The following is an 18,721-nucleotide window of genomic DNA, read 5'->3' as shown; positions in this document are numbered from 1 at the left end:
ACAGAACATTAACCCCGACATGCAAGCGATAGCGGTCTTTTTGGATGTGGAAAAAACGTTCGATTATGTGGAGTGGGACTTCTTATGGGCAGCACTGCGAAAATTTGGAGTTGGGGATACTTTTCTACACTTGATAGCCACACTATACAGGGCACCCCAGGCCAGGGTTCGGGTCATCGAAGCAGTGACGAAGGCACTGGGTATCACCAGAGGTACTAGACAGGGATGCCCGCTCCCCCCCTTGCTGTACGCACTGGTGGCAGAGCCGCTAGCTTGCGCACTGAGGGAATGTCATGGACATCGGGGCCTTGACTTCAAACACTACAAAGCAGTAATCTCAGCATACGCAGATGACACTTTGCTGTACATTAAAGATCCAAAATGTAATGCGGCACCAATGCTTTAAGAAATAGTACGATACGGAGCATTATCCGGCCTTGGAGTCAATTGGGGCAAGTCTTTGATGTTCCCGCTGACTCCCTCCACAGCGCAGATAGAAGTGGGATTCCCGCTTAAGTGGGAGACTGACTCTGTCAGGTATCTTGGTATTAAGGTACACACCGACCCCAACATTATAGTGATGGAGAATTATGACACAGCGATAACTAAACTAGCAACAGATGTTGAGAAATGGATACGACTCCCACTGTCCCTACTTGGTAGAGTGGCATTGATGAAAATGGTGGTGTTGCCACGTTTTCTCTTTTTGTTCCAGAATATTCCGATGGTGCTACCCAAGAAATATTTTGCCACGCTAAGTTCACTCCTCATAAAACTAGCCTGGGCAGGCAAACAGCCCCGGGTACAATGGCGTGTACTAACTTTGCCATATGAACTAGGTGGCCTGGGGGCTCCGGATTTGGAAGCCTATAGCGTGGAGGCTCAAGCCGCAGTGGCGCAGGCTTGGCTTCATGGCCCAGGAGATACCCCATTTCTTGGAATAGAGAGGGAGCTGGCATTACCAGCTCCGTTACAGGGAAGACTATACCATACCCCAAGCAGGCAATATAAAAAATTGGCATCCCTGGACTCAGTAGCAAAAGCATGGCACGAGATTATGGATAAACAAAAGTTGGCTATACTGTGCTCCCCACAGATACCAGTAGATTGCTGTACTTGGTTTCCACTTTGGCGTGACAGTAAACTGATATACGCCCTTAGTGAACTAGGCATTAACACAGTGGGGGACCTATTTGAGAACAGCAGTATGAAAAGTTGGGACAAAGTAAGAGAGGGTACCGGTGAGACTACTCCCCTACACCAATTCCAATACCACAGGACACAACATGCTCTAGCACAGTTGTTGGGCGATGACATGCAAGAACCTCCCGAGATCACATTGCTTTCTATGATCCTGCAGGGAAATTGTACGAGACACTTAGTGTCCCGTCTGCACGCAACAATACAGGGGACAAGAGACCAAGGCCCATATTTATACTTTTTGACGCTAAACTGCGCTAACGCAGTTTAGCGTCAAAATATTTAGCGCCGTCTAACGCCATTCTGAAGCGCCATGCGGGCGCCGTATTTATGGAATGGCGTTAGCCGGCGCTAGCAGACCGGCGCTGCCTGGTGTGCGTGGAAAAAAACCACGTAGACCAGGCAGCGCCTGCATAGGGGGAAAATGGCGTTAGGGCGTCTTAAAATGGGGCAAGTCAGGTTGAGGCAAAAAAATCGCCTCAACCCGATTTGCGCCATTTTTTTCGACGCCCAGACGCCATTTAAATGACTCCTGTCTTAGTAAAGACAGGAGTCATGCCCCCTTGCCCAATGGCCATGCCCAGGGGACTTATGTCCCCTGGGCATGGCCATTGGGCATAGTGGCATGTAGGGGGGCACAAATAAGGCCCCCCTATGCCACCAAAAAAAATTAAAAAATATAGAAAATTATACTTACCTGAACTTACCTGAATGTCCCTGGGGTGGGTCCCTCCATCCTTGGGTGTCCTCCTGGGGTGGGCAGGGGTGGCAGGGGGGGTCCCTGGGGGCAGGGGAGGGCACCTGTGGGCTCATTTTGAGCCTACAGGCCCCTTAACGCCTACCCTGACCCAGGCGTTAAATAGTGGCGCAAATGCGGGGTTTTTTGACCCGCCAACTCCCGGGCGTGATTTTTGCCCGGGAGTATAAATACGACGCATTTGCGTCGCTGTCATTTTTTTAGACGGGAACGCCTTCCTTGCATCTCATTAACGCAAGGAAGGCGTTCACGCAAAAAAATGACGCTATTTGCCTATACTTTGGCGCTAGACGCGTCTAACGCCAAAGTATAAATATGGCGTTAGTTTTGCGCCGAATTTGCGTCGAAAAAAACGACGCTAATTCGGCGCAAACGGAGTATAAATACGGGCCCAAGATCTCCCAAGACACCGAGTAGAGTGGCAAAGAGATCTGGGGGTACAGATCACAGACGCGCAGTGGCGATACTGCTGCACTAAGATACGCTCTATCTCCTTAAATGGCAGACACTGTCTCATTCACTTTAAATTCCTTAACAGAATATATTATACCCCAATCCGTTTACACAGATATGGGTTGCGTGAAAATTCTAACTGCCCCAGATGTGAGGTAGAACGAGCCGATTTCTTACATATGGCATGGGCGTGTGAGAATATGCAAACTTTTTGGAGAGCAATATTTAGAGAATTGGAAACTATAACTAGTATACAAATAGATGCTGAACCACTTTTGGCCCTTATGGGGTGGGATATCCATTTACCAAAAACAAGACGCAAATTGGTGGCAATGGGTCTGGTACTAGCTAAGCGTAGAGTTGCCATGCGGTGGGACCGTGGGCCGATCCCTAAAGTAGACGAATGGCATAGAGATATGACTTATTGCAACACGCAAACAGACACTTACAGAGAGTTACTCCCTCCCGCTAACAAACCAGCGAAATTCTGGGACATATACAGACAGTACCTTATAGGGAAAGAGACTGGAGAAGCAGAGGGAGAGACAATTGATTGATAAACAAAACAAGATTGTAGTTAGAAATATAGTCCAAGACCCCCAATGGTTTGTATACACAATTAAAAGGCTCTGTGCTGCTAAAATACAGAAGGAGAAAATGTCCATTGAAATGATACAATGTGCTGTTTAAATTGTATTAGTCTGCAAACACACGATTTTACTGTACTGCTTTGTTTGTATAAAAGCATAAATAAAAGGTTAAAAAAAAAAACACAGCTGTGATGCATTTCTCAGACATGCAAAAAGGAAAACAAAAGGGGAAAAGAAGGACATCAGAGACAATATTACATACTGATATCAAAACCCATCTGCAACGGATCACAACACTGGCACCCTTTCTCTCTTGGAGAATGATCCCTGCGTGACTAAAACTAGATCCAAAAAACTTTAACTCCATGAATCAGAGATCCGGGGAAAGTAGTTAATAACACAAGATAGCATTTGCCAAGAATCCATCTCTCCAGAAAGGATCTTGCTGACCCTGTTGAAAAAAGTACTGCTTTTTTCGGTATACAATCTCAATCTCACTGGGAAACCCACTGATGTAGTCGACCAACTTGCAATCATTTTTCCAGGGATCACCAACAGTTTCTTATTCTTAACTAGAGTGTGCGGCCCAAGGTCCAGGAAGAAAAGAAGTCGGCTTTCCTCAAACATCACCCTTTTCCTTCAACTGCAGCTCTCAAAATTCTCTCCCACCAGACCAAGGGTTGGAGAACCACCATCACAGTACTTCCAGCCGAGTCATTCTTTCTTTGTGACTTCAAAGAATAGCATCAATTTATTAAAGGTAGTTTGAGCCCCGTTTGGTTTTTCAGCAGCTCATACAAGACAGGTTCCAACTCTTCATGAGTCTTTCTTCCGGAACCATGAGTGAGTCAACATGAATTTGAAGGATTAAGCATGATAGAACATGCTTGAAGGTGGTCAAATCTTCGACAGATTGCGGTCAGTGAGTTAGTAATTTGCACGCTGCTTCAAGAACCTGCTCCACAGTGTTTACCCTGCCAGCCAGCCCCGCAAATAATTTTTAACTTCATCAACTGCTACCCCAGTTCTATAGATTCTGACAATCAGTTCTGTAAGCAAGGTATTGATGTAATTTAGCAAAGTTTTGTCGTAAGGGAAAGGTCCATATCATAAGACTAGTCCACCCCCACCCAATTCTGTCTCTTTCTGGTTAAGAAAGAGCATGGACTAAAAAGTTCTTAATTTCTTACAGTCTGCCTTAGTAGTCCCTTTAAGCCTTGGTAACCTTTTTGTTGTGGGGATTCGCTATTTCTCCTTCTGGGGGTCTGTGGTATCTTCCACACAGCTTCATCTTAGCTTGTTAAGGGAATGTCCAACCTTTTATTCCTGGGAAACCCACACTTGTGGCGCATCTCCAGAAAGCAAACTGCTCCCATAGATCCACACTTTCTTCCTCCAGTAGCTCCAGCTGCCCATTCATCACCTGGGCGGCAGCACAGAAAGAATACTGAGGTCAGCCGCTGTCAGCAACATGGATGGTTCTGGTGCCACTGATCACACCCAACCCCTACTCCACGAGGACTACCTGTATCAGATTGCAACTACCTGAACCAGGATAGTCTTCATGCCAAGCATGCACAGTTTCTAGGCCACCACCAACACATAGAGAGGGCCGCTTCCGTTCCTGCCAGAGTAGACCCAAACAGAGAGACACACCATTCCTCAATGGAGTGCTTCGATTCGCTTTCTGTCACTACCAGTAGGCACAGCTGGCAGTCGGGCAGAAAGATAACCAAGAAATTGACAAGATAGCCCAGACCACATTGTCATCTTTTGTCCCCAGCCAGCCACACCCCCACAAATTTATTTTCATCGATATATCTATATTACTAAGTGCAGCAGCAACAGTGTGCAAGTTTCAATAAAGAATAAGTTAGCAGCAATAAAACTCTTGCGAAAAAAATATTTCTTTTCTGTACATTTTAATTTCTATAATTAAAGCTATCTTTTCTAAAGGTTGTTGCAACTTCTGTTGTGTCATTTCTAGCTGTTGCCCAGAGTGAAGTTCGGATTGCAGAGACAGACTATATCCATAACGCCATTGAGTACTCACGCAAGGTCTCTGAATTAGAAGTGGTCAGCGCCATGGTGAAACTGTACGGTAAGCAGGGTGGTGGGCAACTCCTGACACCCAGATGGAAGTCTCTCACAATAGACTGCTCCATAGTGCCAGTAAAAAGGTGTTTTGTAATAATGTATTTAACTAACAATCTTCTTCTGGGCAGACCTTTACTGGTGGTAAATACATTACAGCTGCTTTATAATGGAACCGGTTATTGCCTAGTGCCTTATGAAGAGTTTTGTGAATAGGATACTCGTCATTGTTTTAGTTAATTGAATTCCAAGTAACATTTCGAGCAGAAATGTTGTAGAGAAGACCAGGTAGACGTCAGTTACATAGGACAATCGATCGGTAGTGTGGAGTTCCAGTCACAAAAAACAATGAGAGTGAAACAGGAAATCCAACAATAAGCTTCTCTTGGAGAGTAAGAACAGACATATGAGATACTGTTCGTCAGAGTGTATATAATCCCTACAGAAAATAATGTACAACGCATTTATATGGAGGGATCCTTCTACCGAGAGTGCATTAGTGAGGAGTCTCTGGAAGCTAGCCTGGGGCTGACCCGTGTTTAGTTCTGAAGACCTGTGGCAGGAGCTTCTTGGTGGCTCTTTTCTTTACAGACTTGCAGCCAGCTTGATGCCGGTGTGATGAAGTGGGCGAGTTTCTTGGGAGGCTGAAAAAACGTTAGTGGCGAAGGTCAGAACATTTTCAAGGGGAGTAAAGGCACAATGAGGCCGGCCCAGTAGCAGAATGATGGAATAGTCCAGTTTACCAATAACCAGAGAGCTAACTAGTGCTTTGGCAAGGCAGAAAGGGAGAAGAGGAGGGATTCTGTGTATAGTCTCGAGCTGACATCTAGCTGCAGTGGTGTTTGAATTAATGAAGGAGTCCTGTGGTTCCCAAACTTTTGACTTCTGTGGACTCCACTTTATCATTACTGGAACACAGGGACCCCCAATTAATCATTATTGGAACCCGGGGACCCCCCTGAATCATTACAGGAAGCCAGAGAGACCCCGGCCTAAACATTGTAGATATTTGAACTGCAAAGCAATACACAAAAAATACAGAAACAAGCATTCCATCAAACACATACACAAATTACAACACATTTTATTTCATTTGAAAATACCATTTAGAAAAAAAAAATGAATAGGAAGGTTGGAGCTTTTCTCAATTCAATTGAAGCCACACGTCTTCCATACTATATTGTTTGATGCACCTGCACCGCTCCCACAAATCAATCAAAGAATACTTATTTAATTTTTAGCCTCCAATAAAAATTCCTTGACATTTACGATACGTTTTAAAATGTTCAATTGTACATTTAGCCACTATCTTTATATACACTTTATTAATACTAATCTTACTTAATTTTCTAAGAAGTCACAGACCCCCTGAGGCAGTTTCACTTCTCAAGGGGTCCGGACCACAGGCTGGGAACCAGAGAAGTAGTCCATTGGCACAGAGCAGTTGAAGAGCACACCTAATCTTGAGTCCAATGAGGAAAAAGAGAGGGTCTTGCAGGAAGCAGATGGAGCTAGGAGTGTGGGGCCATCTGGCAGAAGAGGGGAAGTAAAGAACAACTGCTTTAACAGAACTCATCATTCAGAGTTCATGCTGCAAGGTTGCGCAGTCTCCATTCCACCTCACGCCTCTTGATTCCACCATTATACACTACCTCTTTCTTTATCGTGCAGGGTCTGCTTTATTCCTGCTTTCTCCCTTTGTTACTGTTTTTGCTTCATTCTCATCCCCCTCCTTTCCTCATTTTCTGTTTGCTCTCGGTCACAGTCTGGCAAGGAAATGTATGTGCCAGATCCAAGAAATGACCACCTGCAACCACCGGCTCCAATTAAGCACTGACCAATACATTATAGAAGCAAAGCACTGCAAGCCCAACAGCTTGCGCCAGAATAAAATGCATCTCACAACTATTCAGAAAAAGTTACATTGAAAATACAACACCCTCAAATACACATCACACGATAGCTATTACCTGGCTAGGGATGCTATTTAGAAAACAATATGCATAAGCTGGGCCCATCTCTCTCAGTCCCATCATGTTTGGCTCTCAGCCCCCACGGTAACTCAACCTACTGTTTGTCTCTGTCCCCTCTTCATTGCTTACCTACATTGCTCTCTCTTTCTGCTCAATCTGTCGCTATGTACCTCTTACAAATTACAAATGTGTGGTTTACTACCCCATTATTCTTGCTCCTTTCACATATCTTGTCTCTTTCCTTCACTGATTGTCCTGCTTGCACCCGATGTTGGGCTCTTCTCCCGAACCCTGTCTACAGCTAGAGAAGCAGATGTGCACCCTGGAGCCTTAGCTCACTTCAAGATGCTGATGACAGCAATTGGGCTCACCGAGGAAAACATGGTGGTTCTGCCTCACGATGGTAAATACAAACAAACTTCAATCAATAACAATAACATGTTTGTGCATAATAACTTGTTTTGTAGATAGGGCTTCATCCCACCATTTTCCTGTTTCTAATCTCGTTAAAAACAGCAATTTATATGCAAAGGTTGTTACTACCCTATTTAAAGATATTCAATTTAAGAACTTCAGAATGGCGGATGCTTCAGGGGGATGTTTTTGCAGTGTGACACAGTCAAATAAATACATTCTTGGCTTGGTAGTTGAGTCTGAGGTCCTCAGTCGGGTCTGCTATGTCTGTTGCTGATTTTTCCCGATCATCTTGATTTCAGTAAGAGGTTTTAGTCTGTTCATTTTTTAGATCAGAAACATAAATATATTTAATTATGTTGTGCATATTTGTAGAGTACACTATCACCCAGGAGGGTGTCCTGGAGCTGAGCAGCTTAGAGCTAGCTAAACATAGGGCCTAGGGGAATTACTCAAAAAGCCAGGTCTTCAGCTTCTTGCAGAATTCAAGAAGTGAGGAGCAGGCTTTTATATGTAGTGACAGGTCATTCCACGCTTTAGATGCGATGTAGGAGATGGCTTAACTACCAGATCTGGTTTTCTGTATGTGTGGGAAGTGTGCAAGTAAGAGTCCGGACAAGTGGAGGTTTCTGAAAGTTTGTGCAACCAAATACAAACATTAGGTATGCTGGGCCAAAGTTATGTAGTGCCTTGAATGTGTGGGTGACGACTTAGAATTGTGCTTGTTTGTGTATGGGGAGCCAGTGGAGCTTCTTCAGCTGTTGCATGATTTAGTGCAGTGAGTGAGGCTGAGAGTGATTCTGGGTGAAGAAACCTGCATGGCCTGCAGCCTTCTGGTGAGTTTTTTATTGACCCTGGCACAGAAGAGATTCCTGTAGTCCAGCTAGCTTACTTGTGACCAATGCATGTATGATGGTTTTCCAGGTGCTTATTGGGAGGCATCTGAAAAATCTTACTCAGCATCTTCAGGATATGGAAGCATGAGGAGGTAATTGAGTTGACTTGGGTGGTCATCTTGAGTTTGCTATGATGACGATCCAAAGTTTCTTGGTGTGGGTGGTGTAGCGTTTATCAGTCACAACTATATTGGCCACCACATGGAGTCCCACATTGAAGTGCTCTTCCTGTAGATCATGATGTTGGTCTTGTCAGTGTTCAGCTTTAGACAGTTGGTCTTCATCCAGTGGGAAATTTCAGTCATGCAGGCATTGAACTTTATTGTGTATAGGGTATCATGTCTGTGAGGGAGAGAATGAGTTGGGTGTCATCTGTGCAGGAGAAGATGTTGATGTCATGAGAGTGGATGAGGCTGATTAGAGGAATCATGCATCCGTTAAAGGGGTCAGGCTCATGAAGGATCCTTGTGGAACTCTGCAGATGAGGTTACGAGCATCTGTGGTGTACGGGTGTAGGGTGCCAGGATCACTGACTGAATATTTTCAGTCAGGAAGGAGCAGATCCATCAGAGTGCATATTCGTACATTCCGATGTCATGTAGGTGTTAAATGAGGAAATGGTGGGAGACTGTGTCTAATGCTTCAAAGAGGTTCAGGCGGATGAGGGTCACTGTGTCTCCTCTGTCCAGAGTCATGCAGATGACCAGTTTACCAAAAAAGTGGCAAATCTGCACCCATAGAAGTACTCCCCGAAAGGATGAAAATATACTACTTTTTAGAACTCACAAGCATTGGCAGAAGTAGGGTTGGAGAGAGACACCAGTCTCAGGCTTCCAGGCATACTGCTGGCAGTTAAAAGGTGATGGGATGGATGCATGCAAATAGTCGAACCACTAGCAATCCCTTGGGACAGTATGGAAACCCACTGTGCACTCTAGACAGAGGACCTGATTTAGGATTTAGCAGATGGATTAAAGGAAGACAGGGTGGCATAGGACTTTACTGCTTCTACTCCGTCGGCAAATATAGAGATGTCTGCCACACTGAAGGACATTTCTATACATCGGCAGGAACAGCCATCATGGTGGCTCCTGTCAATGTATGAAAAGTGTAATGGACAGCTCTGGAAAAGTTTGATGGCCAGCTGTCATATTTGACATTATGACACGTTTTCTTCAAGTGGGAGTTTCCTTTTGATTTTTTTTTTTTTTAAACTAATGAAAAAAGAACTCAATGGTGAAAACTATTGCTTTTGCCATCTTTTTTGGCTTAAATAGCTGTGGCAAAAGTGTGCATATGTGGCAGTCATATTGGAACAGGTTCTAAAACGCTACAAATTACATCAAAAGATGACCATCACAGATGATGCATGCATCCATATAAAGCCACTTTACTCTCTCTGTATGTGTTTTGTAATGTTTTAATAAATGTTGCTCAAGGATGGCTGCTGTGATGCATGTCCAAATGATAGGTCTGCCTCTGAATGCATTTTGGTTTATTTTAATAAATCCTGTTCAAGAATGGCCACTGTGCAGGCAGCCATCGAGGAATGATGTGAAAAACATTTCAAGATGGCCACTTGTTGATAGTGCAAGAGCAGCAACATTTCAATTTTTAAAACACCATAAGCTTACGTGTCAAAAGGATGCTGGATGGGGGAGTGAGAGGTAGCATGGCGGTGGTGCAGGAGGGTGAACAGAGAGGGTGGTAGGAAACATACTCAGTCCCATATATGCAAGATCTAATGTGAGTAGAGGGAGGATACATCATCCAGTCAAATACTGTTGTACAGATGGTGTGAGAAACAGAAGGATAGGGAGAAAAGCCACTGGATGAGGGAAGTGAGACAGACAACAAGTCTATCCAATCAAGAGCAAGGGGCTGACCCAAAACAGACTCTTAGTATATGTTTTTAGGTGAGACCTAAAAACTACCCACTTGCTCGTAACCACCCAACTGCATAATGTTTTGACTGTTGTTTATTCCACTATTAATTCTGCATATTATGCATACTATTTTGTGCTATGGGTCTACTAGACACAGTAAATGGGTTGATGTGCATAAATCATTTCTTTAATTAAATTACCTGCCATCAGGACAGCAAGGTTCTACTAAACTTGCACTTTAGTTAATGTGATTTCCACTGAAATTAATCAATATTACATGTTTTGAGGGTGTTACAACACCATATGAAAGTCTGGAAGCGCAGATACGTAATTCCGGTGAGCTGGAGTTAAAAGGCCATGCTAAATGAGATAAAGAAATTTTCATATTTAAATATCTCCTTCGGGCACCCTCAAAAAAAGTTTTATTGTTTCCCAGCTCTTAACAGATATCCCTTTCATATTTAGGACATCTCTTTCAGGTGTACACCCAGAACTCACTGTGTCACCATTGGCCAGCAACAGCTAAAGTTGCTTGCTACCCTGGACATTGTACACACTGCTCTTTGGGCTCTGTTTTTTTGCAGAATAGCACCCCCCACATTTTGCACACGTCCCCCCAGGCCATCATCTATACTTTACAGTGTGAACACATTACCCTGGGGCACCTTCTATGCCTCAAATTCTACATAGAAGAGAGAGAGAATGGTGCCTTATTTACCACAAATTTACTCAGAGGCCAGAGACAAAGATGCCAGGTTTCTAAGGGGCCATGCTTGACTAGGTAGGCCAGTGCCCAGGGCCGGCTTTAGGGTGGTGCGAGCAATGCGGCTGCATGGGGTGTTGGCCTGGATTGGAGGGGGGGGGCGCTGACCTCAGGGGGCGCTGTGTTTAGCAATGACTTATGAAACTTGCGATTTAAAAGCACCTGCTGAAAAGTTCCTTGTGTGTCCAGCCTCCAGGAAACAATTAAAATGTCAAGATACCGCTTGTGATTAATCTTCCTGATAGGGGGAGAGAGATGAGAGTTTTGTCTGGTGGCAGCTCTGATTCGCTATGAAGGAGCGTAGAGGGTTAATATGCCTGCTGCAAAGAACAGAACTATACTTTACCTGGGTGGATTAGTAAAGCTAGCCTTAACCGGTGCTTTAAAACAAATCAATTTATGTGAAAGGGGGTTTATGGAGTGATGAATGGCACATTTGCCAGGTGGTAGTGAGTGAATACGAAGAGGTGGTCATAGGGTGGGTGGGCGCCAAAAAAGACTGTTGCACAGGGTGCCTCCAGTGCTAAGGCCAGCCCTGCAAGTGCCACTGGTTCTGAGAATTATGGGACTTGTAGTTTTAGTTAACCCAATATAAAGCTGGGACTACAAGTACCTGAAAATTAGGATTAAAAACGGGCTTGATTAAACTAGTCACAGATGAACCAGGGAAAATTGCCACCTATGCAGAGACGTTTTAAAGCATGGGGGCAATAGCCCAGGACACCACCTTCTAAGGGACCCTGTGGAATAGTGACTTTCCCTCTTTTTCACCTTTACCCCTTTCTTGAAATTACCCCTCTTCTCTGCCTAGCGCAACCTCTGATTCTTTTCCTCCCTAACGTAATTTTAAGAATTTTTGAGCCTGGGCAAGACATATTTTAGCTGCCTTTGGGTGACCCTTTTAATGAAAGTTTAGCGTATGACTAAGCATTTTTTGGAATTGTGTTGTTATAAAATGTATACACCACATGGCTGTCTCACAACGACGCGTTCCAGCGCTAGTCCTAAATGAGCAGACTGCAAAGGAAAGTGGTGCTAAAATTCAAAGTCTTTCTGGACAGGGGCCTCCTAAATGTGCCATGCCCAGGGACCCAAAATCCTTACCCAAAATCCTTAATAAGTCACCAGCAGAGGCACCTGCGAGCATCTTTTAAAGATCGCATCTTAAAGCCCTACATTCAGGCTCTCAGCAGGACATCTTCTCTACCACATATTTAGCAAAAACGCCCCCTGCACGCATTCTCTCTCATGTATTCTGCGCATGTCCTCTGCCTAAAATATTCTGAAACTTTAACCAGAGGTACTAGGCCTCATTTTTCACTCTAGCCTCAAAGACAGCACGGACCCGCGGGGGAACCTCCTCTCTGGGCGTGTATCCCCTTTGATTCTGCACATGTGTCAGTAGCACCTGCTGTGCACAGGTACAAAGTGGCATCATCTAGGCTACTGACGCACCAGCTCGAAGGCGCTGGGCGCAAGAGTTCTACGCTCATTATTTAAGGACACCCGTGGGATAAAACACTGCTCCAAGTTGTAAACATGCTTGCACAACAACTGCTGATTGGCCCTTCTTTCTGCACCTAGGCCCCAGGGCACCATCATCCATTCGTGGAAATGCTCGCATTCAGTAAATATTTGTTCAGACTACGGTAGAGAGTGACCTGTAATGAAAATGTTTAACCCTATTCCCCTATCTTTTCCTTTTCAGTGGAATGTGTACCTGGAACCTTTTAGGTGAGTTCATGTTTGATGTCAGTTCACTTATTAACATTCACAGAGCACCAAATGAATGAAATGTAAAGATCAGGAAATGGAAAAACGTAAGGAACAAGTGGGAACACACGCCAGTTCGGCAGATGTACATCTGATCAAGAATAAAGCTGTCAGCATTCGGAAAAGAGGCGCTACTTATAGGATGAGAAATGCAGCATATAATCACAAACAACAGAAAAATATGACATATATTTTTTAAAAAGCGCATATGGGCGAAACACATGTCAGCTATTTCATGTTTCAGAGAAAGGCACGATGTTGAACCTAAACTAATAAAATGTTCTGAAAGAGAACAGGAGCTTTATTATACATATGACACTTTACCTGTTTGCACCACGGCGCACCTTTCAAAAGGTTCACCAGGCACAAACAGGAAAAATGTGCCGTATTATGCTAAGGCAGCCACGGACACGTGCTAAAAGGGGAACAGCTTTTTCAAGTGAAATACCGAGCAGCTACCTGCAGGGAGATGCCTGGGTTTACCGTTCTCTCCCCCTAGAGGGCTGCCTTTAGGAGGTCACTGAAAGTGGGCCTCCTAAAGGCATTTTGGCCTTTGCCTCCACATTGGTAATATGGCCTAAGTGCAGAGGCAAAGTGATTCCCTCATTTGCATGGGGCCACATCCCGTGCAAATGAGGGCATGCCCTCGCATGAACGCGGTGGCACTACATGTGCCACTGCACTATCATTATTACATCAAGGGCCACCCAAGCGTCTGTGGTCCCTTCAGTAATATCATTGTGCCCCATGGGTGACAAAGCGGGCAAACAAGCCTATTGCAGCTGGGCCCAGTGCATAATAAACCCTAGTTATGTTAGCTAACTACATTCCTTATGTTGAAGGTGAACCCTGGGATTCACTGAGTGCAGACGGGCACACTACACTGTGACAATTTCATGAAATCAGTAGGAAACACATGGGAGCACGCTGCCTCACACTCCAGCATGCAGTTTGCCCCATTGCATTACGGTAAATGCATTCATGCTTACTTCATTTGAGGTCTGTAGAGGGTGCAGCTAATGCTGTACATCTCTAGACATGTTTCTGGTGTTAGTCTTTGATCAGTAGAGAGCAGCAGGTTTTATTTCTGGTTTTGCTGGGAATGCTGCTAAAGTCCTCTAAGTTCTCAGCACCACTCACTGGCACACGGGTGCAACAACCGAAGCTCATCAGCTTGCTGGCACAAGGGAGCCTTTTTAAACAGGAACATTTGGGAGCACCCGCCTCGCACTCCAGCATGCAGTTTACCCATTGTATTAAGGTAAATGCATTTGTGCTTCCTTCATTTCTTGTCTGCACTTTTTCACCTTAGTTGGAGCAGCTAGTGCGGTATATCTCTAGACATGTGGTTCTGGGGTTAGCCCTTCATCAGTAGAGAGCAGCAGGATGTTTTCCCTGGGGTTGCTGAAAAAGCTGCCAAAGTCCTCTAAGTTCCCAGCACCACTCACTGGCACACAGATGCAACAACCGAAGCTCATCAGCTTGCTGGCACAAGGGAGCCTTTTAAAACAGGAAACAGCTGGGAGCACCCCGCCTCGCACTCCAGCATGCAGTTTGACCCATTGCATTATGGTAAATACATTCAGGCTTACTTCATTTGTAGTCTGTAGTTTTTCACCTCAATGCGCCCAACTAGTGCTGTATATCTCTAAATACATTGTTCCAGGTATAGCCCTTCCTCTCATGTCTCAGTACCACTCACTGGCACACAGGTGCATCACCCAAAGTTCATCTGCTTGCTGGCTCAAGGGAACCTTTTTAAACAGGAAACAGCTGGTAGCACCCCGCCTCGCACTCCAGCATGCAGTTTGCCCCATTGCATTATGGTAAATGCATTCATGCTTACTTCATTTGTAGTCTGTAGTTTTTCACCTCAGTGCGCGCAACTAGTGCTGTATATCTCTAAATACATTTTTCCAGGTATAGCCCTTCCTCTCATGTCTCAGTACCACTCACTGGCACACAGGTGCATCACCCAAAGTTCATCAGCTTGCTGGCTCAAGGGAACCTTTTTAAACAGGAAACAGCTGGGAGCACCCCGCCTCGCAGTCCAGCATTCAGTTTGCACCATTGCATTATGGTAAACGCATTTGTGCTTACTTCATTTGCAGTTTAAAGTTTTTCACCTTAATAGGTGCAGCTAGTGTTGTTTCTAGACACAGGTTTCTGGGTTCAGCCCTTCATCATTAAAGAGCAGCACACTTTTTTTCTGCAGTAGCTGGTAATACTGCCAAAGTCCTCTCTGGTCTCAGTACCACTCACTGGCACACGGGTGCATCAACAAAAGCTCATCAGCTCGCTGGATCAAGGGAGCCTTTTTAAACAGAAAACAGTTGAGCGCACCCCACCTCACACTCCAGCATTCAGTTTCCCGCACTGCATTACTGCAAATGCATTTGTGCTTACTTCATTTCCAGTCTATAGTTTTTCACCTTAGTGGGTGCTGCTAGTGCTGTATATCTCTAGACATGTGTTTCTGGGTTTAGCCCTTCATCAGCAGAGAGCAGCAGGCTGTTTTTATTTCCCTGAGGTGAAAAACTACAGACTACAAATGAAGTACGCATGAATTTGTACTGCATTTACCATAATGCAATGGGGCAAACTGCTCTCTTGAACCACCAAGCTGAAGAGTTTTGGTTGACGCACCTGTGTGCCACTGAGTGGTACTGAGACCTGAGAGGACTTTGGTAGCATTTCCAGCTACTGCAGAAAAAAGTCTGGAGCTCTCTGCTGATGAAGGGCTAAACCCAGAAACACAAGTCTAGAGATATACAGCACTTGCTGCACCCGCTAAGGTGAAAAACTACAGACAGAAAATGATGTAACTGCAAATTTGTACTGCATTTACCATAATGCAATGCGGTGAATGGCATGCTGGAGTGTGAGGCAGTGTGCTCCCAGCTGTTTCCTGTTTAAAAAAGGCCCCTTGAGTCAGCAAGCTGACAAGCTTTGGTTGTCCCACCTGTGTGCCAGTGAGTGGTAGTGAGACTTGAGAGGACGTTGGCAGCATTCCTACAACCCCAGAAAAAAGCCCACTGCTCTCTACCGATGAAGGGCTAAACCCAGAAACATGTTTCTAGAGATATGCAGCAGTAGCTACACTGAGGTGAAAAACTACAGACTGCAAATGAAGTAAGCACAAATTTGCACTGCCCTTACCACAATTCAATGGGGCAAACTGCATGTTGAAGCATGAAGCAGTGTGCTCCCAACTGTTTCCTGTTTAAAAAAAGCTCACTTGAGCCAGCAAGCTGCTGAGCTTTGTTTGATGTACCTGTGTGCCAGTGCGTGGTACTGAGACCTGAGAGAACATTGGCAGCATTTCCATCAACCCCAGAAAAACAGCCTGCTGCTCTCTACTGATGAAGGGCTAACCCCAGAAACACGTGTCCAGAGATATACCGCACTAGCTGCACCACTAAGGTGAAAAACTACAGACGTCAAATGAAGTAAGCACAAACTTGACCTGCATCTACCATAATTCAATGGAAAAAACTGCATGCTGGCGTGTGAGGCAGTGTGTTCCCAACTGTTTCCTGTTCATTCATTTAGTACTTTGCACTGTGGAGTGGGTTGGCAGAGCTGGCAATGGTTAGCAGGTGTGAAAGGCAATGCAAAGCTTTCACGAGAGGACAGAAATAATGGCATGGAAGAACTGGCAAAATAAGGCAGACGAATTAGGCAGAAATGGCACCTGGTGAAAGAACGTCATTTGCACAGGAAATCAACATGATTACGCAAGACTAGCATCTAGGATGCATTTGAATGTTAGACATAAAATTCATGAGTAGGCCACACTAACATGGGTAAAATGAACTTCCACGAGCGAAGATTTCTAACCTGTTTAGGCAGAATTAGTTGCATGACAAAGCAGAACCGGCTTAAGTAGGCAGAATAAAACAAACAGGTAGAACTGAAATGAGTCACATATGACCGTGAATAGGACAGAATTTACACAAATAAGAATCTTACAGAACTGGCTTATTTGAAAGTAAAAAAATATTCCTGGAATGGATTGTGCATGGGCAAAGATCACAGTCACTGGAATTATACAATTCTACAGCTGTGGTGTGTTCCACATGATTATACTTTTGACGCATTTGCTACATAATCCATCATCTGCTGCATAACCTGCAGGTTTTAACAAAAAGCCCTTTGCAAAGGTTGACTGATCACCTTTCAGTTGTCTAGTGCTGCACTTGGCTGTTAATTAGGTACTAGTGAGGTCAACCATTTATCAAGATAGTGTTAACATGTACAAATGAAAAAACAATGAAGTCATACTTTCAAATACTATTGAAAATTATGCTGCATTAGTCTGCATCGGTTGCCTTTTTTGCCACATAATTTAGTTAATACTGCCACATAATTTGGCCCTCCCCTGCCACATAATTCCAGTGGCCCTGGCACTGAACCCAGCCATCCATGACATAATACAGTAGGCAGTACTGGGCGGAGAAAAGACTTACAGGCGTAGACTGACACACGTCGATAATGTGATGCATCACATTAGAGCTCTTTTCTTGCACTGCAGCCTTGCTTTTGTGCCACAAGCTAGTACCAGCAGAACAGTAAATCCCACACAGTATAGCTTGCAGTTCAGTCCTACATCCAATGTACCTGAATCTTGATCCTCAGCACCCAATGCTATTCTATTTATAGCCTCACATTAGATCAATGCACCTCAGTTCTGTCCCGAAGACTTCTGATATTCCAACAGTAGCTCCACAGGACACCTACGCACCCATGTACCTCAATGCAGACTTGCAGCATTGCATGCTACTTTCACACTAGCTTCATAGTACACACACTGTAGCTTAATCAGCACCTGCACCATTCCAGGAAGCTCCAGTATTAGTGTTACACTACATCCGATGCACACTAATCCTGACCTGCAGCATCCCATGATACTCCATTACTGGCTCCCAAGTACACCCCGTGCACCTCAATCCTGACCTGCAGCATCCCATTCCAGTACTAGCTCAACAGTGCACCCAACACACCTCAAACTTAATCTGCTATATGCATTTGTAGCATCCATTGTGATGCCCTTTAGTTATCTTTGTCAGCTACCGGTTCTCATACCCACATATTTTAACTGCAAGTGCATCTCAGTAATAATACCCCCCATGTTAGGGCTGCTTGGACCAGGCATCTATATGCTGATGAACTTCAGCACTAGACCTCCCTCTTGACTTCTTCAGAACCATATTTACATTCTGGCATGAAGTGTGTTAAGGTGGTGCCTCCATAGGATCAAGAGGCCAGGAGCATCATTGTACATCACCATCCACCTCTCCATTGACATCAGTGCGTTTCTCTTGCAGGGTACCCAGAAGAGAATGGACCTCTACTTCTGCAGAGAACGATGGTAACAACTGTAGGAATACGGCAAGCATGTACTCTCCAGACAACCTTCTCTGATTGGTCAATTTATTCCGGCCTCTCACCTTCCAAAAATCACTGCCCAGGGGACGGCAAGGCACCAGAGCCTCCTTTGCTGCTTTGAGATGATACTTCTGCTTTGGGCCAACAATAAATGCTTTTAAAATCAAATTTGCTTCTCTATGTCTGATTTAGTGAGTGATCTGAAGTTATTTCAGGTGGAAGAACCTGGAAAAGATGGCACACATTCTAAAGACTACATTTCCCTGACTAACATGCACAGCTCTAGCCACTAGAACACCAACACAAATCAGGCACACTTTCGGGTCAATAGTGGCAAACCAAGAATTTCAACCTCACCAGTATAGAGTTGCCTTGTCAAGCAACAGTGGTTGTTGTGACTTCACTTTTTGCTAAAGTTTGCACTCGGTTTGTTCAACCATTCACCTTTGTTTTCTCCATTATTCAGTTCCCCTCGATCCTCTGCTTCTCTTACCATTTCTTAATGATGTTGATAATGATTTTACTCCTCTTGTC

The 18,721-nt window shown here is 44.6% G+C and overlaps 1 protein-coding gene across 1 annotated transcript in view; it reads left to right on the top strand.

The window, feature by feature from the left end:
* LOC138302175 (lipocalin-15-like) overlaps positions 1–18,355 on the top strand; it is a 65,978-nt gene extending 47,623 nt beyond the window's left edge. The window contains exons 4-7 of the mRNA XM_069242524.1: positions 4,988–5,101; positions 7,369–7,470; positions 12,735–12,760; positions 18,127–18,355. Of these exons, the coding sequence (XP_069098625.1) occupies positions 4,988–5,101; positions 7,369–7,470; positions 12,735–12,760 (242 nt within the window). The 3' untranslated portion in view covers positions 18,127–18,355. The remainder of the gene's footprint in view (positions 1–4,987; positions 5,102–7,368; positions 7,471–12,734; positions 12,761–18,126) is intronic.
* Positions 18,356–18,721: the final 366 nt, after the last annotated feature.

The sequence above is a fragment of the Pleurodeles waltl genome, chromosome 6 (assembly GCF_031143425.1).
Source record: "Pleurodeles waltl isolate 20211129_DDA chromosome 6, aPleWal1.hap1.20221129, whole genome shotgun sequence".
NCBI lineage: Eukaryota > Metazoa > Chordata > Amphibia > Caudata > Salamandridae > Pleurodeles > Pleurodeles waltl.
This window is presented reverse-complemented; position numbering and strand designations above follow the sequence as displayed.